This window comes from Taurulus bubalis, assembly GCF_910589615.1.
Source record: "Taurulus bubalis genome assembly, chromosome: 13".
In the NCBI taxonomy this organism is placed as follows: Eukaryota; Metazoa; Chordata; class Actinopteri; order Perciformes; family Cottidae; genus Taurulus; species Taurulus bubalis.
In genome coordinates this window covers 13,929,557-13,955,666 of record NC_136601.1, presented here as the reverse complement: position 1 = coordinate 13,955,666, position 26,110 = coordinate 13,929,557, and the positions used below count along the sequence as shown (strand labels likewise).

General features: G+C 41.6%; 1 protein-coding gene across 1 annotated transcript in view; it reads right to left on the bottom strand.

Annotated features, from left to right (window-relative positions):
* diaph1 (diaphanous related formin 1) overlaps positions 1-26,110 on the bottom strand; it is a gene marked incomplete at its 5' end in the record, with an annotated part of 89,403 nt that overhangs the window by 40,601 nt on the left and 22,692 nt on the right. Inside the window, 13 exons of the mRNA XM_079228564.1 lie at positions 11,004-11,118; positions 12,544-13,044; positions 15,173-15,352; positions 16,699-16,763; positions 19,476-19,591; positions 21,758-21,873; positions 23,104-23,223; positions 23,445-23,555; positions 23,773-23,878; positions 24,234-24,373; positions 24,671-24,734; positions 24,823-24,906; positions 25,669-25,799. Coding sequence (XP_079084690.1) covers positions 11,004-11,118; positions 12,544-13,044; positions 15,173-15,352; positions 16,699-16,763; positions 19,476-19,591; positions 21,758-21,873; positions 23,104-23,223; positions 23,445-23,555; positions 23,773-23,878; positions 24,234-24,373; positions 24,671-24,734; positions 24,823-24,906; positions 25,669-25,799 — 1,849 coding nt within the window. The remainder of the gene's footprint in view (positions 1-11,003; positions 11,119-12,543; positions 13,045-15,172; positions 15,353-16,698; positions 16,764-19,475; positions 19,592-21,757; positions 21,874-23,103; positions 23,224-23,444; positions 23,556-23,772; positions 23,879-24,233; positions 24,374-24,670; positions 24,735-24,822; positions 24,907-25,668; positions 25,800-26,110) is intronic.

Sequence of the window (26,110 nt, the reverse complement as noted above, 5' to 3'; positions counted from 1 at the left end):
GAATAAATAATGTGTAACATATTGTACTGCGTGTACAGCTTTGTGTTCTCTGTGCTCATTAAACCATGCTGGCTGCGGAGACGATTGGGGGGGCAGAAAAGGGAAGTAGTGTGATGGATATATGGAGGGGGGGGTCACAAAGGGATAGATGGAGCGAGTTGGGGGGGGGGGGGGATTAGCATGCTTTTATGCGTTCTACACCTCAGTGGAGCACCATGGGGCTTGTTGAAGCCTCTAAGTGCTATGAAGTATTAAGCAGACAATCTCTAAGGAAACCCGGTGGTATGTGCGCGGTGTGTGTGTGTGTGTGTGTGTGTGTGTGTGTGTGTGTGTGTGTGTGTGTGTGTGTGTGTGTGTGTGTGTGTGCGCGCCAACTGACCGCTAACTGTGTACAGTTAAGTACTAAGCCCTAAATAACCTATTTGGAGAACAGAAAGAGGAAAGGGAAGTGGAAGGATTCAATGGAGAGCCAAACATTGTCAGAGGAGCGAGGCATTCAAATGCTCGCTGTGATCTGTTCCACTGCTCTGAGAGGAAAAGCAGAAAAAAAAAAGAAAGGGACAGAGGAGAAGAGAAAGGTCTCCGTCCATCTGTTCTCTCAGAGTGAAAAAAAGGCATGGAGAACACACATGTTGATCAAGTCATCTATTGTTAAGAGCAGCAGAGTTGCTTCCTGCAGCCATCACTGCAGCCATCAATGCAGTGCGCCACTAAGACCAACCTGAACCCCTTAACTCTCTGCCCAGCTCTCATTTCACCTTTTTCTCACTCACACGCTCTCACCGCTAACTTAACTCTGTTTCCACATTTTACCTCACCTCAACATCCATCTCCTCAATCACTCTCGTCGCTTCATGTCTCTCCACCTTTTGATCATTTGTCATTCCTTCATTCCCTCCTTCAGTGCTCTCTTCCGACGTATACAGATCACTCCTGCCTCCATTCGTCCTTCTCTTAGCCCCATTCATTCTGCACCCCTCTCCTTCACTCTAGCCTCAATAACGCCATCCGTCTTCTAATCTACTGAACCAAGATAAGTCTCCATCCATCTGCATCTCTGACAGTAATCTATTCTACTTTTTTTTTTCTATATCGTACTTGCAGGTTTCTGAAGTCATAGTAATGCCATGTTAAGGCTATGTAGCATAAACTAAAGAGTAATGTAACAAATAAACAAAGGAAACAGCTGACGTGACAAACTTTGACACAATTTATACTGATCTATAATATTCAAGTCTTAAGTCTCGGAATGCAAGTGTATACCTACTACTCTCCTCCGCCACTGTATGCTGCAATTTTTGGCAAACAATGCAGTGGCCTTCATCTTTGTTTCCTTCAACTGGCTTCAATCAAGCAGCATACTTGTTATCATCAATCCAGCTCCCAACAATTTGCACTTTCTCATATTGGCGGCAAGCTTTTATCTTTCTTGGGTTAGCCAGCTACCTCGTGAGCCAACAAAAAAACAACACTTTTAGCAACTTTCTCCCATTAAAGCTGCAGTACTGCATCAAGTGCTACCCACATAGAGTCTGGAAGAAAGGAAAAGCAGCACGTTTGTAGTTATATGCAGACAGCTTACAGCTCTGAATATCCTTGAAATGTAACTGCCAATAACACGGTGTCCTTTTAGATTTTCATTCAAATTAAATAAACTAGAAAAGGTCTTTATTTAGAGAATAAATCACTTCAGTGATTTGTTTTCAAGATCTTCCAGGACTTGAATCATGTTTTTTGTATTATTAGTGGCATCATTTGCAATGCTGTTGCAGTCTGTTGCTCTTGCTGCTATATTCTTTGAGGCTAGAAACAAAGAAACCAGTGAGAAGGTAAAGCTTGAGAGCAAAAATCAACATGAAACTTTGAAAGCAAAAAAAACTCTGGCTTCTTCAAAAACTTTCCAGAACAGACTGAAAAAAACATTCTTGGAGAGATCTTTAGAAGTCTCTGGCGTAGTAGCATTCACCCAAACAGACAGGAGTTGCTACTGCTGATGCCATGTGCATGCACAACAAGTACTGAAAGGTTCACTCTACTCGCTGCGCATCTACAGTGTAACGGTTCTAGCAGACAAAGCACTTCTAAGTACAATACATGGAAGACCAAAGATAGACAGTACACGTGCAAAACCTGTGACCCACATTAGTTTTAGGTACCGTATATCTGGTGTACTGTGGCGTGTTATAGATGGAATTCAATCTTAGTTGAAATGGCACAGCTTCAAATCCTTCTTAGCACTTTGCCATCGCTAGTAGTACTCGCATTACAGGCTTTGTTCAAGCTAAGAAAGATTTTGGTGGTTATTGTTCTTTTTAATTTTTTTAGGTGAAGTCTGACTCCAAATTTCAGGCCAAGTCAAGCTCCACGGCCCATCTGAGATGGTACAACTTTAAAGCCTGCTCACCCAGATCAATACCTAAAGCAGTAACTCCATTCACACGATGACAAATTACTCATCTGCTTTCTCCCTTTCTTTCTTTTACTGTTAGTCCCTGATGCCCTGCTACCATCACCCCGCTTTGCCAGTCTCAGTTTCACCCTGCAGTTAATCTGCTGGGTGGAGTGATGAGCGCTTGGGGAACCAACAAGGGGAAGATGAAGGAGATGAAGAAAGAGGGGAATGAGAGGAGGGGGATGGGGAGTGAGCGATGGCCATGCATTATTGAGCATACAGAGTGGAGTTTTTAGGGGATAAATGTGAAAGCATGTTTAGGGACAACCTTTTCCCTTCCCAGCCTTCTCTCTCCCCTTATTTCTTGCCCTCTCTCCAACTTTCCTTCCCCCACGAGGATCGCCACATCTCTTATTCAGTGGGGAGGTTAAAAATTCAAAGCTGGGAGGGAGGAGGTGCGGGAAAGAAAGAGAGTACCTGAAAATGGTCAAAATGAAGGAATATCTTTAGGGAGTTTTCTCAAGTGCTAATCTAGAGAGCTCCTTGCTTTGATTAGGAGAGTGTGAGTGTATGTGTGGGGAGTGGTGGGGGTGGGGGGCAGACGTACACTTTCATGCAGTGCAGTGTAGCACACAACATGGTGAAAAATTAAGGTGCCTGCAGGGCGAAGCAGAACCCACGTCTCACAGAACACGACACATGCAGATACTGAGTAATGGAGCAAGGGCTTAGACTCTCACACACACACACCATTATTGTACTCACATAAACTATGCAAGTTACTGTGCCTCCACATCAACACATACATTTTAGTCCACACACACACACACACACCATCACACGGTTAATAGTAGCAAATTAAGGTCAGGAAGTGGAGCATAGCCTGGTCCATCAAGTTTTGTAAATACCATCGGTGTCGGTGTAAATGCCACTGGGTTATCCACATTACACACATCGTCCACAGCTACGGACCAGGGGGCATTTTTACACTAGCGGCAATAAAAAGCTGGGCAGGTTACCCCCACACACACACGAGCGAAGCACTAAGCGTGTGTGCGCACACGCACACACACAAGATAATGTGTATATTAACAAAGTTGGAACAAGTGTGCAAAGTTTGGGTGAAATTGATAGTTTTAATGTGTGTGATTGTGTGAAAACCCTGAAGACATGGTCTGAGCCATCAGCATAATGGGGACGATTGTCTAATAGCGCCCTAATAACTCAGAAGCTAGCTAACACGGCATCAGTAGCAGCTCAAGGCTACTGTTAAACAATTCTACTGAGATAGGGGCTTTGGACTTTAAAGGACACTTTCAAATGCCTCTGTTGCTGCCATCTATCTTGCCTTTTCTGATTTTACAGCTTTATCTTCACCCCCCACAAGTCTTCTGTCATTTTTCTGGTTCCATCTGTCGTTTATTGTCTCTTTTCATAAGAAGCCCTTTATCAGGCAGAGATAGGAGAAGAGAGATGAGGAAATCCAGAGAGAGATGAGGAAGAGGAGAAGGAGGAAGGAGGATGGGGGTTAATGCTCCTATCTTGTCAACTCCATCTTTGAAGTTGTTGCTCTTTACCGCTCCATTTTTTTAATGTATGCTATCAGTGACATCAAAGTGGGCTAAGCCTCTTGCGCGTGTCACTGCCCCTCAGGGATAGGTAGCTAATATTGCAAAAAATAAACAGAGGGAGTCGCTGAGGCGCAGCCATCCATAGTCAATCTGCACTGCACTTTGACTCTTTCTTCTCATCTCTTTATCTCTCCCCCTTTCTCATGATTAACAGGATTTCTAATCATAGATACAGCCTCGGTATGACTTCATTAAATCACCTCTACCTTCACAACACTTTGACACCTCAGAGATGCAGGTTAGCACACATGCAAGTCTGCACACACACACACACACACACAGGAAATACAGGACGGGGGAGGAAAAAAAAAAGTATGCTCTGTTACCAAGAGGAGCAAAAAAGGAAGGAAGAGTGGGTGGAAGAGTGTAGGTGTGCATGCATATATCCCCACAACCTTCCATCTCTGTTCATATTTTTTTTCCCTCTTGGCCTCGGTGAAAAGAGACAGACTCACGAACACTGGGGATACTTAGCATCTGTAACAAGCTTTTGAGTTTATCAGCCAATCCCTCAATTAAAAAAAACACACACACACACACACACACACACACACACACACACACACACACACACACACACACACACACACAGTCAGTCACTGCACAGCTGTCATATCACTGGGAACATTGAAATGGTAATGGTGTTAGGATGAGACATTGGAACGCTGGCTGGCTGGCCGACCGACCGACTGGTTGGGAGAGGAGCCGAGTGAAGCGAAGAAAGCCTATTCCGTTTAAAAACAGGATAATCTCCAGGAAAGAGAAAAGGCAGCAAGGAGATTAGGCACACACAGCAGTAATGCTCCGGTATGAGTACACTTAGCTCATTTGCATGTAAAACAGAGGAGAGAGATATAACGAGGGAGGGATAGAGTGAGTGATGGAATGAAGAGAATGAGTGGGACAAAAGCGCGTGTGTGTGTGTGTGTGTGTGTGTGTGTGTGTGTGTGTGTGTGTGTGTGTGTGTGTGTGTGTGTGTGTGTGTTTACATGTGTATGTTTTTGCTTGTGCATTTGAGAGAGCTGTTGAATTTGGCAACGAGAGACAATTTGAGCGCACACAGATGTGTTTGAACCTGATAAGGCCTGATGAATGAGCGGCGTTTTGCGGCTGTTCCTCAACCATAAAGAGATGGTGAATGAGGGAGCGCTTGCTATTGCCGCACTGAGAATACACACCGAGGCTTAGAGAGCGAGCAGAGCCAACCTAATGCAACGCTACTGTTAAAGGCTTAAGAGGTATAGTTAGGATTTCAACTTAAGCACTGGTACACATAAACGTGCACGCAACAACCTAAAAAACATCCAATCTTTCATTTACAGGTTCTACCTGCATATTGAAAAGCTAGTCTATATATGGGCTATAGGTGCTGTTTCGATTTAAGTCTCTCACAGACACCACTGAGCAGAGACCCATAGTTATCCAATAGTCTGGTTATTTGTTGTTGGCAAAAAGGTGTGTGTGTGTGTGTGTGTGTGTGTGTGTGTGTGTGTGTGTGTGTGTGTGTGTGTGTGTGTGTGTGTGTGTGTGTGTGTGTGTGTGTGTAGAAATAGGAAAGAGTAGAAATGGCTGCATCCAGAAATGGAATGAATAAGAGAGATTAGAAGGAAAGAATACTATGGTATTTTCCCCAGCTCTTTCTACAGCATTAGTGACCCTTGCATTAACCTTCTTCTCTTTCTACAGTCCCAGCCTGAACACTGCATGATTTATTAACAAGGGCTGCTTCTGTGCGCTACACAAGTACAAACATATACAGAGAGATACACACACAGAGACAGAGAAAGAGAGAGAGAGAGAGAACACTTAAAACACATTACACACAAGCTTTTCAAAGCCAATACTAATTTAGTACAATCACACAAGCAGGCACAAACACTCTCGTGGCTTAATAAAGTGTGCCCATTCCTTATTTAGTCATCTAAGTGCTTTATTAGTACATATTTTAAACAGTCTCAGGAGACTGCAACTCAGAGTCTACACATCCCATAAAGTCTCATCTAAAACTTTCCCTAATTATACGCACACAAACTCGAATACAAACTCTCAAATGCTTCTTGGCTGTGACCCAGGGGGATCAAACAGTGGAAAACAAATATCTTCTGGAAGTGGGCTGTGTGGAGATTATGAAACTGGGATGGAGGGGGAGATGGAGGGATGGAGGGAGGAAAGAAAGGAGCCCATAGAAGTAAACAGGAGAGTCTTCCCCCGTTCTCACCTGTGGTCATGTCCATCGAAAACTTGCAAGTAATTTATTGTCAAATGTGGAGCAGTGACTGCACGGCCATCAGGTATAGAATCAGAAGAGAAACTAGACACACAATGTTTTGTCTATGAACTACTATGCCTTGTAGATGACAAAAGGTTAAATCAATATATTACACAGCTGATATTTTTGTAACGGCCTTGCATTCAGTCTGCTGTAAAATAAAAATAAAAAAAACAGTGCCAGGAGATATGCGCTGCGTGAGTTATTTCATTAGCATGGACATTTTCTTTCGGCTGACAATGACCTTGAGCCAGTGTTCTGTAACAAAAACCACTCTCCAAGTGTTGTGAACTTTGTTTAGCAGAATATGTAATGACCTAATCAACAACACTGCACCATATTTCTCCCTGCCTCTTGGTCTTATATTGCTAATATATGACATATCTCATCCCTTTGACTACAACCCGAGAGAGACCCCAGGCAAGCATGAGCAAATACACAGACACACTTTCTGGCTGATTGGTGGCTCATTAAGGTGAAAAGTGAATAGAGCAGACCTAAGAGGAAACTCAGCAACACAAATGCGCGCACACGCAGACACACACACACACACACACACACACACACACACACACACAGAAATTGATTCCTTCAGAACACAGGCAGATCAAAAGGCTTATTATAATTGGTTTGTAAATGTGGTTGAGCTCACCCACCCACTCACTCTCTCCACTCACCAGCGTACAGGCACCCTTGCACTGACAAACATGCATTCATCTGTAAAGAAATCTGTATTTCATGGAAAGCGAATGCACTACAGGAAGGTGCTGTTGCATGTGTAGGTGTGTTATGCAGCTATAAACAATTGATGACATCCCAAAGTGACTCTTTTGGATGTGTGTGTGTGGGGGGGGGGGGGTTCTCAACTGGAAAAGAAAAATTATGTTGTCGTACTACAACAGACCACAGAAACCCAGCAATAGAGACTGAGACACAGAGGAGGGAAGGGTGCAACGGCTGGAGAATTGGGATATGAAAATGCTCCTCATATTATGAGGATTAATAATCATATATGCTTCTGGCCCTTTTCTCTTCCTTTCTCTCCCGAATCAAATTAATCACCAACGCTCCCCTTAGCCCACCCTTTCCCTCTGCTCACTCTTTTTTCACCCACTTCCTCCTCCTTCTGCTCTCTCATTCTTTTGCTAATTGGGCTATCTGAGGTGCCGACTTCAAAAAAGGCACCTGCTATCAAACCCGGTCTGAAAAAGTGAGGAGAGGACAGTTGAGGATATCTGCACATATTAGAAGAACAGTATGAATTCTAGCCTTGTTGCTGTCCTACACACTCCAAAACAATGGGTATCAGCAAAACAACGATCTGTGCTGGGATTCTGTTCACCTGTTAATATTACTATTGTTACTATTATTAAAAGAAAGAGAGACAAAATACACACTAAAAAAGGTAGAAAACAGACACAAGCACTTCAAAGTGAGGAATGGAGAACCGCTAGCTTAAGGGAGAATGTGGGGATAAGCTTGCCGCCTGAAACCTTACATACTCCACTAAGCGTTTAACAGCCACATACACACACATACTTTGCTCATCTAAACAACTTGGCTGTTTAGAATTGCAAATAGTCATATCAGGTCTCTAACTATAAGCCCTTAAACTTGCAAAGCCCAACAATAGGAAAAAAAGAATAGTCTTTTCCACATGTCTACAGGAAGAAGATGGCAGTATACTAAGCTTTCTACAGTACAAATATTGCAGTGGAATTTGGCTCATCATGTCAAAATAAATTATTGTGAAGAAAAAGCTGTATCATCGTCATCAACTATGCAGATGAATAGTGTAAAACTCAGAGAATATGCCAAAACAGCTCCCAGAGGTGGTGCACTTTGGGAAAATGTTGGCAGTTTGCATCCTCAATAAGCCAAAACCAAATACTAAATGTATTAACTGACTGTATAATACATACTTCTCCTTTCACATGTTGACTGCTTATTTTTTCATGCCCTTTCAGGTGAATAAGATGCTTAGCAGTACAGTAATGCTAACAGCAATGGCTGCAGTGGCTGTTTACCAAGTTGGAGAGGAAAGAGGTGAAAAGTCTTGAAGTAAAGAAGGCTGGAAAAATAAATCAAATGGCAGTCTGAACATGTTAACCTCTTGGCTGACCTAAGAACCATCGTTAAAAACAAGAATAGGCTCAATGCTGAAATATGATTCTATTAAGCAGATGTCTGCGAGTATATGTGAAGTTTCTACATAAAAAAGAAAAGAAAAAAAAGAAACCCTACAGAATTTAGCAAACATTTAGAAAAATGTCTGATATATTTGCTATAGATGTTTATAGATTATTTGCACATGCATAAACATACAGAAGGAAACGGATGTTACCTGTCTGATAACAGCTTCAGTGGTTTATCACACAATCTGCTCTTGTTGGCGCTAAATCCATCTTAACATAAAAGTAGAATTACTTTAACTAGGACGAAAACCAGGGAAGAAAATATTGATGATGAGACGATATTAAAAAAGGTTGAATATTAACCTTTCCAAAACAATTTACTCAATGGCATTTTTGATGAATAATGATCTGTAATGAGGATATAATGACTCTGTGGGTAAAGGCAAATAAGAGAAGAGCAAAAATAGTCTGGTAAATTCAGAAAATCCCACCACTTTACAGTAATGCAGCTTTTAAAACACGTATGCCATGTTACATTATTACAATATGAGATATAGTCTCATGTCACAATATAATATCAATAAATTGTCCAGACCATACTTCAACTACTACAAATAATAAAGGTTTGAATTATCATCTCTGTAGTTTGTCCAGGATTGCTCTGGGATTCGTTAGGTTAAAGTCAGACATGCTCAGCAGCTGAAAGGAGACAGGAGCATCAAGGATAACTGGCCTGAGCTTGAATACTGAACTTGAACCCATTTTCAACAGATTGAAATGCACAGCTAGAGAAATACACACTGAAACTGGAAATAACTAGATAAACAGCAAACTATAAAATGTGTGTGTGTAATTGTGTTCATGAGAGCCATGTACTGCCAGAGGGCGTGCCTCCCACCATCAGCTCTATGCTCCTCTACAGAGCCTCAGAGGTCAACACCCCTGACCCTGCCCTGAGCACACCCTGCCCCCCCCCACCACCACTTCTCTTTTCTGTGTGGGTGTGTGCGTGCGTGCGTGCAACACCAGCCGCACAGTTGGACAGCTGATAGAGAGGAGGAAGAAAGGTCAGGAAGGGTCAGCGGTTGCTCGATGTATTTTCTGTCTGTTTGCTGGTAACAAGGAATGTGAGCGCAGGAGGAGGAGGAAAATGTAAGATGAGGCAGAGTGAAGCCGGGCTTCCAGAAATGAGGGATTAGGAGAGAGATGGGGAGGTCAGGAGGAATGTATTACGCCTTGAGTGGTGTTTAAGCAAGAAAAGGAAGGACAAGAGGTGAAGGGTCAATCTGTATAATCAGAGCTGGTTGCTTATTGGACATGTGTGCATTCACAGCCACCGACACACAGATATGTACTCTACGCACAACACGGACACAGTGAGGATTAAACCTCACATGCACACTAACAGAAAAATAAGATGCTTACACAACAGCTCAATGAAAACCCAATTTGGTTTTGAAGAATGTGTTTTTCAACCAAACTTCAACCAATTTAATAAAGCCGGAGGAACCCAACAACAGACACACTGGACCAGGTCACACCCTATCACAGACAGACACACACACACACACACACACACAGCTATGAAAAGGCCACGGTGTCTTTATAGTCAGCGCTCAGAAAAGGTTATTAGACATCAACCGGAACGAGCGGCTGTCTCAGCCAATAAAAAAATGGAGGCGTGGGTGCACGAGCCAAGGGGGTGGAGGGGTCAAATCAAGGAGTGACAGGCGGACGTTAGGACTTGCAATACAGGTGAATGTAGATGGGACAGCTGCCAACACTGACATTTAACTGACATCAACGGCTAGCATCAGCCATTTGTGCATGTGCACTTCTGTTTATGACATGAGCAAGAGTCGGTGTGTATATGTGTACTGAGACTGAATATGAAGGTCAGATAGAATTATATACACACCCACACACACTGTCTGTCTGTGATTTCCCGGTGCCCTGGTTACAATATGAATATGGAGGAGTTGGAGCAGAAGGCTCAGTGACACTGGGACAAGGTGATAGGAGTGGACAGGTGTGCGTGTGCGAGCGTACGCCCGTGTGTCAGCGCTTTGTGCCAGGACAGCAGGTGGCTAGTCAAAGGACATCAGTGACCTTCTCCTTATCCCTCCCACTACCCTCTTCTCTTTGTCCATCTCTTCCTCTGTCCCCAAGTCCCAATTCATCTCACCCGACGCTGTCTCTGCACAACAAGTCTTGGGCACGTTGAGAAGATGAACACATACACAAACACAGGTGTGGGTGGTTTATTCATGAACTTGTGTGAGAAGCTGTTTTGACACAGTGTTACTGAATAATGTAAATGTGCAGCGTGTCCTCCAAGTAGAGGAAGGGAAGGTTGAGAAAAGCTGAAGAGGATGTGTGAAAAAACAACTAAATGGAAGTGGGTGCATGATATTCTTACCTTTAGTGGCTGATGGAAGCAGGAGGATTGAAATAGACATGAAATTGGGGAGAGGGGAGGGATGTAGGAGAGGTGAGACAAAAAGAAAGACATTGCTCATTACTGTGAAACACAACATGATGACAACAGTAGTGAAAACATACAAGCACACACTCACTCTTTGTCTGTGAGGAGAAGGCCAAAGTGAGTTTGGCGAAGAGCTCATTGTTTTCAAATTTCCCCTCTTTCGCCTTGGTCCAGAAACTATTCTCAGAGAGCTCCTCAGGTCCGATCTAAGGGAGAGAAACGGCAGTATGTACAGAGAGAGAAAGAGGGAGATTAAATGAAGAAGAAAGCGATGTATTGTATCCGTTAAATAACCATATCATCAAATTGACTCAATTTTCCCAAAATGGTCATCCATGCACCTGGCAAACAATGAAATGAGCAGATAAAGAAGTCGGCAGAACAAACGAAACAGCCGGGCTGTAAAAGGAAGAGGCAGAAGTATGATAGCAGCGAAGGGTCGAGAAGGGTGAAAAAAAGATGGAAGGCACAAAGAGGAAAGGCAGAGAAGGAAACAGGTTGTTATTTTCTCTAATCTTAGCATACTGTCTCTACCACAAAGCACCCAGAGCTTCACACAGAAATGCAAAGCAATACAGAGGATTTTCTAGCCCCATTCTTTCTTCAGCCAGACTCAGGTACTTTCTCTGTATCCCTCCCTTCGTCTTGGTGTTGCTCACTCTCTCTTTCTCTCTTCTGGTCACAAGTCAAAATTAACTTTGTATGATTTTTCCTCACTTTCTGAGTGCTCTCATTAAAGAAAAAGAGAAAGAGAGAAAGTGCAACACAGAGAGCGAAAAGAAAGCAGTGGTAGTAAATTTACAGATATCAGTTCTTTCATTATGAACAAAGCCTCAGGGATGGGGGCGTAGGATGGAAAAGACAGAGAGTAGGGAAAGGAAATGTGATATGGGGATGAGCTGAAGGAGCAAGAAAGAAAAGCAAGAGAGTACGCAAAAAAGGAGGATGAGACCAAGCCAAAAAAAAAAGTTAATTTAAATTACAAAAGAATACTGTCCTTTCTAGCAGCAATTTAATTATCTTTCAGTGGCGCTGTTAAAAGAAGAAGGCTTATTAAAAAGCAATTTCTGTGACATCCTCGTCAAACACTTTCACCAGCCCAAGAGAGAGAGCGAGAGAGAGAAGCTAAATGCTGATGAAGTCTGCTGAAGCCATTAAACAGTAGCTTTAGGCTAAAGAAAGACAGAGGCCCGTTTTGATGTTTTAACCATCACAGATGAGAGGGTGGAGAAGAACATGAAGCACTTAGTCATGAGATACACGTATGCATGCAAGTCACTTTAGGTCAGAATCTCACTATTAAAGCTCCAATACTCTCACACTGTTGCACACACTAAATAACACCCTGAGCTATTTCAAATTGTACTGTTAAACTTAGCACAGTAAAATACATAAACTATAAATTACATTTGAATTATTTACGATAAAATATCTCCCCGTTTTATGAAGAGCAGAAATACAGCATGATATTATGGTTGGCAAGTGCCTAATCAACGCTGGCATCAAATCAAAGAATCTAGATCATAAATGTGAATAAGCAAATTGCACATTTAGTTTTTCCACAATATTTACAATACCAGGTAAGTGATTGGAAACCGATTATATTTTGAACCATCTATCTTAGGACCGACCTTGCTCCAGTTGGCTCTCTTCAGCTGGACTTCAGGCTTGTAGTCCTTCTTAGGCTGGAGCCCGTAAGGCAGTGAGGGTGCTACAGGGACACCCCAGCCCCCCATGCCAAATGGTGGAGGTGGAGGCATACCTGGGCCCGGTGGTGGGGGAGGCATACCGGGAAACCCAGGCGGTGGTGGTGGTGGTGGAGGTCCCATCCCAGGTAAGGGTGGAGGGGGTGGCGGTCCTGGCATGCCAGGGAGGGGCGGGGGTGGTGGAGGTCCTGACATGCCTGGTAAAGGAGGTGGGGGAGGTGGAGGAGGAATACCGGCTTGGCCCGGTAAAGGAGGAGGGGGTGGAGGAGCAGGTATGCCTGCATGACCTGGCATGGGAGGGAGAGGAGGTGGAGGGGGTACACCTGCATTTTGTCCAGGGAGGGGAGGGGCAGGTGGTGGCAGAGGAACAGTAACCGTGACAACTCTCGTCTTGGCCTCTTCCAAATCTTTAGACAGCTTTTCAATCTGCAGGGAAGGAAGGATACAGTATGCTATAATACATATTGATTAAAATACTCCTGAACTACAACAGTAAATCTTCACACCGCATACGGTAACTTGTCATATTAGCTTGACTGTATATTGTTTGGCATTTGTTGCTTGAATTGACATTAATTTTGAAGAGCTTTGGCAATTTCCACCATTTCCAATGAATAGCCATGCCAAATGAGTGATTAGATTTGAGAAAATAAAAAAGCAGAACAAAAGAGCAACATAGAAATGGATTAAAGCCTGGGCAGGATTGAGTTTTGGGAGAGATGGGGAGAGAAAGGACAAGGCCCAGAGAGAAAAGCATAACAGGGGGGAATTAAGTCCACAGAGGAATTCAAAAGAAAAACTTTTAAAGAGGACAAACTTCTAAATTAGACATGAGGGTGAAATCAATTTTTTATTCAACACTGAAATACTAATCTCAGTATGTACATCAGTGAGGCGCCATTTCTTGATAAAACTGTCCAAGTCATTTAAGTCAGCCTGATAATACTGGTCTATGAGAAAAGCCTGGGCTTTGAATGGGAATATACAATATGAGATATGAAACGTTTAAAAATGTATTTATTATGTGTTCCTCCTAGGTATGTAAAGTGTAAACGGTGTGCATGTGAAAAGAGTGTTCTTATTCTGCGTAACAAATTGTTTGTGTCGTTTCCTCGGATTTTGAAAAGAAGACAGTAACAGACATGAAGAGCCTCTGAGGCAAGCTTTCTTAGTGAGGCAGCAGATGAAGCGTTGGGCACAACATCACACGGAGGAACAGTGAGAGATCTCTACATGTGAAGAAATCTTCGATGGGCAGTGCCTCAAACACAGAAAACGTGAGCCATCTTAGTATGGAAGCTTGTCTGATGCCTGGATGGTGATGCTGTTGATGCGTTGGACAACTGCGTGCGTATGGGTGTGTTTGGGCTTTTGTGTGTTGGGACGATGACTGTGCTGGCATCAGCCACTTTGGATGAAGCTCATTTTGGAAACTGTTTAGTTCTCTCTGACACACACACACACACACACACACACACACACACACACACACACACACACACACACACACACACACACACACACACACACACAAACATCTTGATGTGGTTATGAGCACACATGCACAGAGGCAGACTGTTCTGGGTCACTTGGTGTGTTTGTGAGTTTGGGTGTCACTGTGAGGCAAAGTCCAGCTGGTGTAGCAGCAGGACACTGACAGCTAAACAATCCTCATCTTTGCCCCCCTACTGTATGATTGTACAAACACGAGCATAAGCACACACACACACACGATATCCTTTTAGTTTTTTTTCCTTTTTTCAAGCAGTTGGCTAAATCATTTTAGGCCATGGGGCTTCTGTGTTTGTGTGAGTGTGCATGGATGTTGGACAACTTTTTGGTGCTTGTACTTCTGTAATATTCTATTTATCTAAGCCTCAACATATTGTACTTCTTGCAGCTTTAGCAGAAGTTTGTTTTTTCTGTATGTGTTTCTAGGGCAATAAACAAGACGGATTAAATTATCTGACTCAAGCTTTATTGATTCTGTCCTAATGTTCTGGTTCTATTATATTGACATTGGCATCAAGCAATGATGGACGATCTGTATAAAATTAGTTTGAGCTGGTCAACTTGCCATAAAGATTTCTGGAAGTGTCATACTGAGTTCAACTCAATTTTTATTTCAGTTTATTTCATGGAGGATGAGGTACCAATCCATACTCTGTATTACCTACCTACTACAGTAGATGGCGGTCGGCACACCCCCAGTTTGGAGAATTGGATTAGATTAGATGGATCTTTCTTTTTGGTGGCTAAAATACATTTTGACGCTGCACCCATCAGCAGTACATTGCTTTTTTCCTGTACTGCTTCACCAAACTGGGGGTGTGCTGGCCGCCATCTACTGTAGCATTGTACGACTTTAAAAGATCCAAACTATCCATTTAGGATTAATTTCCTTAATTAAACTTGTTGAGTGAAGTTGTCACATTTAGCTTATTAACTCAATAGCCTAGAGCAAAAAATGCAAACAGCTTCTATTTAGATTTTAAATTAAAAAGGCATCGCGCCCCACATGGACAGGTTGGTGGGTGTATGCATCTGTGTGTACCTGCTGTTGCTGAGTGGTGAGCTGTTGTTGTAGTGCCTGGCTCTCCTTTTCTCGCTCCAGCTTAGAAGTGGCCAGCTGTTCCTTCTCTTGGCTCATGTCCTGCAGCTTCTGCTCATAGTCACCCTCCAGTTTCTTCAGCTCCACCTGCAACTCGTGGCGCGCTGTCAGCTCGGCATCCAGCTAATACACATGGGAAAGGTCATAGAGGGAAAAAGACTTAGTAGTGGACTAGGTAGGCTTTTTATCTTTTCTCCGATTTTGATCAGGCACTAACAAAATGTCCCATTGGCACCAGGACTGCAAAGATACTTACTATGAAATAAAAGCTGGGTAAAACAAAGAATGGATAGTGTTGCAATACAGAAGGTGCACTACTACAGGGTTATGGTTGAGCGAGCAGTGTTCAAAGGCTTAATCATTTCGCAATCAAATTAATTTAAAGGATGATTGAAGAACAGTACAAAATAAATACTCCACATAAATATAAAACCTGAAGCTATCAAAAGGTACTCCAATGAATTATGGAAACAAAGTGAGTGTGTTTGTATGCATAAGCTTTTAGTCTCCCTCTTGAAACTGCAGCAGTTTCCATATCTCAAAGACCTGTGGAAGCAATTTCCTGCAGTCAAGTGCTTTCAGTTTCATTGTATAATTTACACTGAAAATTACTGTCAATTATTGAGTTAGGATGCTTCAGTGCACTTGTATGAGCTCACTTCTCACTTCCATTTTAAAGCCTTCACATGCATAAAAAACAGAAGAGAAACATTTGTTGCACTAACTTTAATTTTTTCACTTTCATACATTTTCAAGGATTTTCCTTCTAGGACACTTGACAAACAGGATAAGAGTATTCCAGCAGATGACTACATGAACACACAGACACACACGGCTGTTTAATTTGCTGACAGCAGATTCGTTATTCTCACTGTCGGCGTCCTGACAGCCTCATCTCTAATTCCTGCCAAAGAGACTGCCTGCAATTACCCCGTCATAGACAACTAGCACTATGGTGTGCATGTGTGGTCAATGGAAATTAATCCAAGTGTGTTCATTTAATTTGTGTTTGTGTGGCTGTACATGTTGTTCAATGGATATGATCCCATGTGAGGGTGTGCCTGAATGAACACTAGTCTGTACTTCCTTTTTGCAATTATCCTGTCACAGGGACAGAAACATCAGGGCAGCAGCACACCGCAATCAAGGCATTTACCCCCCTTGTGTGACTGTGTTGCCTGATTTTTTGCTTTTCTGGAAGAGTATTTGTCTGTGTATGCTCATTCTCACTCTCTGTCCCTCCCTTTTTCTCATTTGTCATCCCATGTCAGACAAACACTGCTCACATAGAATGTAATTACAATCCCAATGTGTCTGTGTGTGAGGGGGGGGAATGATAGCTTATACAATGTATGATTTTCTTTTGTTTCCAAATGATTGTAATAGTTTGTGTGCTTCTGGGATGAAATGTAAATATGTCTGTGGGTATGGCATGCTGTTATGCGTGTGTGTGTGTGTGTGTATTTCACCTTCTTTTCCAGCTCAGCAGCCTTGGCCTCGCTGGTTTCTACCTTGGTCTGGTCCACCATGTTGTCTGTGGACACACAGAGGACAGAAGAAAGGCAAAAAAGGTGGTGGGTAAGATAAGGGTTTCAGACAGCGCACCTGCACGCGTCTTGGCGTGAAGACATCGCACCCTTCAGTCTGGCACATACTGTGCACCCACATACCTCCACAAACAGATGCATACAAACAGAGCAAGCATCCTATCTGTCTCACGATTTTTTTCCTTATCACACTACTCAAAATCAAGATCCGTGAGAAGATTGTGGAGGCATCCCATTACAACAGGATGCCATCTGTTGCATGCTGCTTCTACACATCATTACCTTTTAAGCTTACACTACATACACCTTTGTCTGACTGTGGGGATGTAAGAGGTGGGAGCACACTCATTTCCCTCTATGCGAAATACATCTCACACCAATTTCAATAAAACATTTAAATAAAAAAATAAAAATAAAAAAAGACCATATAACAGCCTGGAAGTCATCCATTATCTGAGGTTGTGCTTGGCAGAGGACAAGGTGAGAAGGACACAGGCTGACCAACTGGGTACTTTTACAGAATAATTGCAGGGCCTACAGGTGGTTCAGTGCCCTGGGGCTTGCCGAGCATGTGCAGTAAAAGAACTAATTAGCATGAAGATGAATGCCACAAAGTCACTAGATCAAAGACAGCTAATCATGATGCCCAGGAGAGGGACCAAACAGATAGATAGCCGAGATAGAAGAGAAGCGAAAATAGAAAATTATATTACATATTGTAAAGAAAAAGGGGTCTTCAGTTACATTGAAAATATTGCAATATCATGGAAAAATAAGTTAAACCTATGCAGGATTACTTCTATCTAGATAAGCTAGTAAGAAAGGCAGAGACAAAATGAGAAATCTATTTTATGAAAGAGAAGATTTTGCCAAAATGAAAGAACTTCATATTAGTATGCCAACCCTCATACAATTTCAGAGTGTGCATTTGTGTATGAGTTTACATGGCTATCAGATGTGTAATGGAGATGGGAAGTGGGGGTGCTACTTCTGTCATGGTGGCTAGGCTAAATGGGACAAACTTCGAATAGAGAGCACTAAAGGGAGCCAGAATGTAGGGAAAAACTGTGCTGAATTTCAGAGTTCAAAGAAAAACACTAAATAATGCATGCAGGGCAGAATTGGGCTGCTTTCCACCGATAATAACTCTGGCAGCCTTAAAGGAGGGCAGCCAGCCTGTGTGTGTGTCAGGACGCATTTAGAAGCAGTGCAATTAGAGCCTCCTGTGGTGAGCAACAGAGACCTGCCATAAAAGAGTATTGAACTCTTGAGACATGGCCTGCACCTCCATTATGCTCTGGTTTAGTTAGCAGGTGTTTCCTAGTCAACATTTAGTCACTCAAGTGCCCGTGCTCATTTACCAGTATGCACCACTTTTCTCCAAAAGTTAGCATTTCAGCTTTTTCACATTCTCTATTCTCTCTACCATACAAAATGTGTGTATGATAGAGAATGACAGGAAATGACATGGATCAGTAGCTATCATAATACTTTCTTGATCATGCTAGAAAAGTCTGTGTTACCCCAGTAAGCTGGTAGGGATTCTGCATCTTGCTAATGGCAACAAGATGACAGGCTCATAATTCTTCTGAAAAGTATTTCTTTAAACTATAGTCAGGTGCCCATATAAAAGTCAAAACAGTTTTAGCTTGCTGTAATCATTCCTCTTTTCATACAGGCAATTAAAAGAACCTCTCAGTCCTTGAAAGTCCTCATTCTGTGCAAAAATGTATCCCAAAGTTAATCTGAAGCCAATGAGGCTTTAGCAGTCAGAGTTAATCAAATGAATTGAGTGTCAAAGTCTTTTCAGAATTCCCTTTTTCTGTTTCCCCAACCCCGTTTTGCTGAGCTGCAGTGGAGGCCTAGTAACACAGAATAAACTTTGTACTGAAAAGACTAACTTTGTAAGGTACTTCATTTCATTAACTCAAACTGCTCAAGGCTCACATTAGCTTCAGATAAACATTTTGGCACAGAACGAGTTTGGAAGTGCATTAGGGGAAGATCTTTAAATTGATGGTATGAAAGAGAGGAATGATCACAGCAAGCAAAACCAGTTTTTATGATTATATGCTAATGTTTTAAGACAGACTTGAAAAATGACCCTATCCTTTAAAACAGAGGCAGCCACTGTGGTACTTTTAATATAGTAATACATACAACACCAGAGAGTTGCCATCTAACCAATTTATCAGCATGGGGTATTGTGGAATTGCTTGGTTTGAGATAAAGCTTTCATCCTCTTGATAAAGATCATTTTCTACCCCCGACCTATGACTGTGAAACTTGTGGCATAACTCAGCCCACACTAATACACACCCCCTCAGTGGCTCCACCGTGTGGTATTCTGGAGCCACTGCACAATGAACCACAGTTACAAATTATATTATATGTTGTATTACGTGCAAATTCAGGTTAAATCACATAGGCCAGGTATAATAACATCAACAGCAACACAGCAATTGTGTCAGTGGTTGGAATAAGGTTGGCCAAAGTAAAATATGGTTAAAAGTTTCGACCTGCACAGCACAGTGCCACAAGGTTAAACAATTTTTGGGGTCTATATGCATTTTGTGTTGATTTGGTCTTTAATGCCTTTGAAAATAAAATACTTTAAGGCTACAAGAAGGCCCTCGGGTACACTGGGAGAGGGAAAATTAAATACTTCATCATACGTGTGTTCTGGTCTAACAACTCACCTATCAAGCTTTCAATGTTGAGACTGAGGTTACGGCACTTGAAGTCAGGGTCCGCTCCATTCCTGTGAAGCACGACCTGAGCAACACACTCGTCTATCAACTTGTAGTACTGAGGCCTGCAGGAAGGAGGGAGCGACAGATTTACAGATAAGTGGATTAGAAGACAGAGAGAAAGAAGTGACGAGAGAAGATGAGGAGGGTAACAATGAAGGAGAGTTAATATGTGGTGCAGGGTAAAAACATAGCAAATGTATGTATTGTACAATACCAGTTTAGTCTGCAATAATACAAAATTGGGCACATTATGTGAGAAAAGGACTGACAAAGAACAAGTCGGTTCATTTGTTCAGACAAATGCGTGAACACACATGCTTTATCACTTTGTCTTTGTCTAAGACTGAGATTGGCTGTCTGTGTGAGCATGACAGTCTGAGTTTCTTGTCACTAAGATTGATCGTGTGCAACTGTGTTCTTGGGAGTGTGTTGGTGTATGTCCAGCGCCCATGTCTGATCAAGCCAGCTTCACACAGACACTCAATTTTGGAGGTGTCTTATTCCCTGACCCCATTAGATGCTGCCAGAGTCACCAACTCAATACTTTATTTATTCTGTCTCCCTCCCTCCCCTGCCTCTCTTAGTCACTCTGCCTTTGTCTAACACTTATTCCACTGCTTCAATATACTTCAAGGGTGTTTTTTTCTCCTGTAGCTTGGATTTTTCCGTGGAGCGAGAGAGACATCTAGTGTCATTCAGGGAAACTGAGTCAAAGTTAAATAGATTTGCGTTTGCTCGATCCTGAATCTGGCGTTCATCACTTGCCTGAATTAATTTCAAACATTAGGTATATTAGGAAAAGGGTGGCTGGTAGGCCTACGGCTATCCATTTTGCTTAAATCTATCAGCTATCAAATATACAGAAGTCATTGCACTTTTAAACTACATCTATTAAGTCCTGTGCATGCACAGCATTTAAATGACCCTTCATATAAGTGCACTTGTGCATTCAAATAAATTCCTCAGGGCTTCATCTGCACTTGAGATTGAAACACAGTAAGACCAAGAATGTAAATAGAGCAAAGCAGCAGGTAGTTTTTCATTCATTCCAACACAAACGCTCACCCTTCGTTTCCCTGTACGTCCCTCCTCATTCTCTCTACATCTACCTAGCAATTTACCTCAGCTCTCAATTTCTTCCTCATTATTGTCCCACCCGCCACCTCTTTTCTCTCTTCATCGCTGTAATTATCAAGCTGTATTTTCTGCCACTCTATAGCTCTCCTCCCTCCCACACCTGCTGTCTCTCTATGGAGACCACAGACCACTTCTATTGTGTTCCACTGGATCGCCTCGATGGAGAAAGCCAGATTGGAAAGAGCGATAGATGGGAGAGTGGAAGAAAAAATAACCTCAGCTCGGACCATTCGTGTGGGCCAACCTACCTTTTCCATGCTCACAATGTTTTAACTAAACTGTGTGAAACATAAATCACAAATTCCTGTCCATCTGATACCATCAAGGCAACACCTGACCAACAGCACAACTAAAATGTGTGCATGCCTACACATGCTGTTGTGCGTTTTGCCTGTTTTATGTGACATTGAATAAGGCAAAGCATTGCTCCTCCCTTTTGTGTCGCTGAGTGCGAAAGAGAACATGCATGTGTATGTGTGCATACACTATACCATGCAACTATTGACTTGTTGTTATTCTAACCCTGGTCTTTTCATTCAATTATTCACTCTTCCTTTCTCCTCTGTTTCCTTAGCTAAACCCCCAAGGGCTTTGGAAGACACAGGGAGAGACATTAGCATATTTCTGGTGATAAGAGGTGATGGCGTTCATTTCTATTAAAATGGAATTGGACTTCTTTGCATGTATTAATTTCTCAGCCTTTGAACGGCGCCCCAGAAAACAAACAACAAATGGAGGACAAGGCTGAGAGGAGCGAGAGGAGGATGAAGGAATCTAAGAAAGGAAGAAACTACATCTCAAGTTTCACTGTCTTGTTATTTGGCATTATATATAACGTTTTTAAAATATATATAAAAGCTGCTAGATGCAGGTTTTCGCTGTGCGCCCAACCATTCAGATCATTTTAACAATTAGCATTATTCTAGATTGTGTTTTTGTCCACCAATTGACAATGGTGGATAAGGTAGGTTGGTAGTCTTTTGTTCCAAAAAAAAAGAACATCCACATATCAGCTCTAATAAGTGAATGTGTGAGCAGGCGCATGTATGAGAGAGTATTGACATGTACGTGTGTATATGTTTGTGTGCTACCTGGCCAAATAGTCATTGCGAATTAGCAGCAGGTGCTGCATCAGGGACAGGAAGTGGGTTTCGCCCTTGGAGTCCTTCACAGTGTTGACAAGGATATCGAACACTTCCCTCACATCATTGAAGCAAAAGCAGTTAAGGCTTAACTAACATTAACAATAAGAGAGTTCAACACGAATGATGCACGACATCTTCAACAATCAGTGACAACTCTGAATAGCAGTTCCTTTTTTTCAGCATATATTACTCATACAAGACTTGGAGCAACACAAGTGAACACTGTCATTTGTGCATTTAAAAAAAAAAAAGTCAAATAAAAGTTGAATAGAGACCAAACTTGGTAGAGCATCTAATAATCTTTGTTCTAAATGTCAACAAGTCTTGTGCAACTAAAACAATCCATTCTCTCACACAAATAGGTTTTTAAAAAAATCCTCAATGTTCATTGAGCAGACTGTGTTTAAACTGTATTGTTACCCATGGGAGACACCTGGTGGTGAGATGTATAACTGCATGCCAAAAACAGTATGTGTTGTGTGATAAAAGATAAAACCGCATCCTTTGCGTCACTGAATATGCATCCTTCTCAAATCAGGACAAAATAAGTAAGTAAGTGTGTGTGTGTGTGTGTGTGTGTGTGTGTGTGTGTGTGTGTGTGTGTGTATATATATATATATATATATATATATATATATATATATATATATATATATATATATATATATATATATATATATATATATATATATATATATATATATATATATATACATACATACACTAAACAAAAAATAAAAAAAACACACAACGGAAAATTAACACTTAAAGTAAGTTTGGTTGTTGTTGTGTACCTAATTTAGACAGGCTCCTATCTGTATGACAAAAACAGATAATTCAGAGTTGCAATAAAGCAATGACAAAGTCCACCAATGATTAGATGTTTTGCTGTTCTTTACTGCACAGCAGATGAGTAGTACATGTCTGTGAGATGCTAATTGGCAAAGACAGATTTTGAATGTAAAAAAAGTCCACAGGGATACAATGTCCCTAGAGCCTGAAAGATTATACATTTTGAATCTGTCTTGGAAGAAGTCTTGTATATTGCTCCTTGTAGCAATATACACACACACAGAGCAAATAATTATGTATCATAACTGTGTGAATCACACATATTATTTAATTATAAAAAAATACTATGAAGGTTGGTTCTGTTGCTCATCAAACTTGCAAAGCAAGACAAAACAACTAGCAAGCAAAGATATGTTGTAACGAGGTATATAGATTTTCAAGGTCAAAAAGTGGACCCTGACAATTTCTACAGAAGGACAATTTTGCCCAGTGGAAGGATATTCCATCTCAATGCGGATGTCATCAAGGCGTGCTTTGAGGTCCTCAGAGTCATCTTCAGCCTGCTCATCAAACACTATGAGTTGCACCCTCAGCTCTTCGTTTTCTATCATCCGCACCTCCTGCAGGGGGGCGGTGGGATGAAAAGGCATACGGGGAAAATAACAGGGAGAGTGTGACAAACATCGAGTTTAGACAGTTGAGAGACATTATACAGAGCATACGAGTGCGTTTCAGCAAGACAGAGGCATCAAGAGGAAGAAAAACATGGAGTAAGGATTTGCAAATGTGTGTTGTTAGAGAGTCGCTTTGAGAGAAAATAAAAAGGGAATGTTTTCTGTACCGTCAGCAGGTCTCTGAGTCCCAATCTTTGCAGTTCAGAGCGAATATGGATCCTGAAGTCCAACTCTTCTCCCCGGCTTATCAAGGCATTGATTAGCTGCATGCAGCCACCCTGCAAAAAACACATTAGACAGTCAACTTCACAATTTAGAGTAACCAGAAAGATGATAACTACAATAAAAATCGCAATATTTGTCAACTGAGTAAGTCTTTTAAACTGCAGATTGCACCGAGTTGTGCTGGCTATCAAATGCAACTGGGTTGGTATCAATTGGCAACAAAAGCACACATGGGGATTAATAATTGTTGAAGTATGTGTGCAAGTGCACCTTAAGAGCAATGTTGTGATTTTTCATGCCAGCAAGGAGTGGCTGGAACCTCTCAATGTCCAGTCTCTCTGCCTCCTCAGTAATGGCCTCCAAAACACGCTCATGACTGCAAAAAACAGAGTTATGCACATCATACAAAAATACTGCTACACCTTGTTACATCGTAACATAGTTTATCATGAAAAACATGTAACTGGAATCTCATTGCCTTATTGCTTTTATTGGAACCTGACATACAGGTGAGAGTAACAAAATATGATTTTCAATAGTTTACTTTTTTATGTCAATGCTAAGTTGCTAGTCATTGCCAATAGAGCAGTTTAATGCTGTAAATTCATATAACACATCATATTAAGACTTGTGATCCAGGCTTTAACTGTGTGGAAGAATTGGTTGTTCAGGGCCATTATTTCTATTCAACATATTTAAAAACATGGTCTCAACTTTTCACTAATGCTTACAGGTTCTCAGGATTCTCCAATATTGAGATGGCAGAAAGCAGCTTGACAGCATCCACCATCATATGAGGCACCCGAGGGTTGATGGCTTTGACCAGCAGAGGAATTCCCTCATCTGACTCCAGCATGGATTTTAGACCGTACTAAAAAAGGGGAGAGAAAGGAAGTAGGATGAAAAAAAACCAGAATGAGGAAAAGTCCTTTCAGATGTATTTTCTGCAGAAACTCAAGGCTTTTGTGGTTCAAATTATTGTGTATGGTACATCATTGATACTGAATTACCAGTGTGTAATTATTAAATGTGAACGAATTAGATGGGAATTAAACAAATTGAGTCTATATTGCCCTCTAGAGGAATAATTAGGCAACAACTATGTCCAATCAAGCAAAGACAGAATTAAGTATTTTGGTGTAACTGAAGAAACAGTCAATTTTCTTACCTTGTTGTTCATAAAGGCTTTTAGACAGCGAATGATCTCGTGTTGACATTTCACTCCCATCATCCTAGTTGGTGGATGACAGAAGACGGATACAGTAAGACATTATAGACACATTAAGTCAAAGTCCCTATTCTGTGGTTCAAGTGTCTTACGGGTACTCGTCTTTGTCCTCCTGTAGTCTTCTCAATCGGCTCAGCAGCAAGGCGAGCCCCTCGTCTCCAAAGTTCTGCAACCAACTGGAAGTGACAAGACCATATGATTACTACACTGTGCTTTCGACATTTTCACATGATAGTGCACGCCTTATTCCCAATGCCACTCTTTTGGAATATACATCGTTTACAAAGTATGTTTTCCCTTTCAGATAAAAATGTTTTTACAACAGCACAAGTATCAATTGTCATTTGTTTTGTAGGGCGGCAATTATGTAGCGTACAGGCTCTTTACCCTCTTATATAAGGGCAATTCACGATCCAGTGTCCCAAAAATTAATATCATAATCCCCAAATTGAATGAGAGACATGTTGTTTTTCCTGAGAGACTTGTTTAGTTTCCTGATACTGTAATGTTTGAAATAAAGGAGTCACAGTTTTCAAGTATGATAGTTTAGAAATCCCTTTTTATCTCACAGTCAAACTCTGTAATGTATATGGTCAAATAATTACTGATTGGGCCTTTCACCGGCAAAGTAATCAGTGGTCAAGTATGGACTGTTTTTACACAAAGAAGCACATTTTTCAGCTCCTCACACTGGTGATCTCCATTCAATGTACAGTATTAAATGAGTATTCAATAAAAGATTTAGAAGCAATTGAAGCATAGTGAATAGGTCAGAATACAGATCAGAATACCGAAGATTTAGAGATTTTTCTTGCAAAATGGCTTACGCTCTGTCAAGTTACATGGTGATCATAAAATATCAGTCAAGTCTCGATTGGTTTGAGATCTGTAACAGGATGCACTGTGTGTATCTGCATGCGTGTGTATGTGTGTATTACCTGACAGGGTTGTTATTGAGGGAGACTCGCAGAGATTCCAGACAGCTCAGCAGCTGTGCGTCTCGGTAGTCTGACTTTAACTCCTGGATGTACATCATGGCTGATTTGGCGCTCTCCTTCTGGTTTTGACCCTAATCAACAAAGACCAAATAACTTTTAGTTTTGCATTGATGTTTGTCTTTTTACAGGTTATAATTGATGTTATTGATTGCTGTGCAGAATTAAAAGGGAACCGTGTGTGCCCGTCATTGGGTTATTTCACAGTTACATGAACAGTGTTAACAACCATCTGTGCTTGTTTTTGGAGATCCTTTGAGCTACACACTTTCACTATATTTGATTACATCACACCCGCTGTATATATTTACCTACTACTAGAAGGGTAGCTGACCCTTCAAATAATTGTTGTGATATTTAATTTAATCTACATATCACCAGTGAA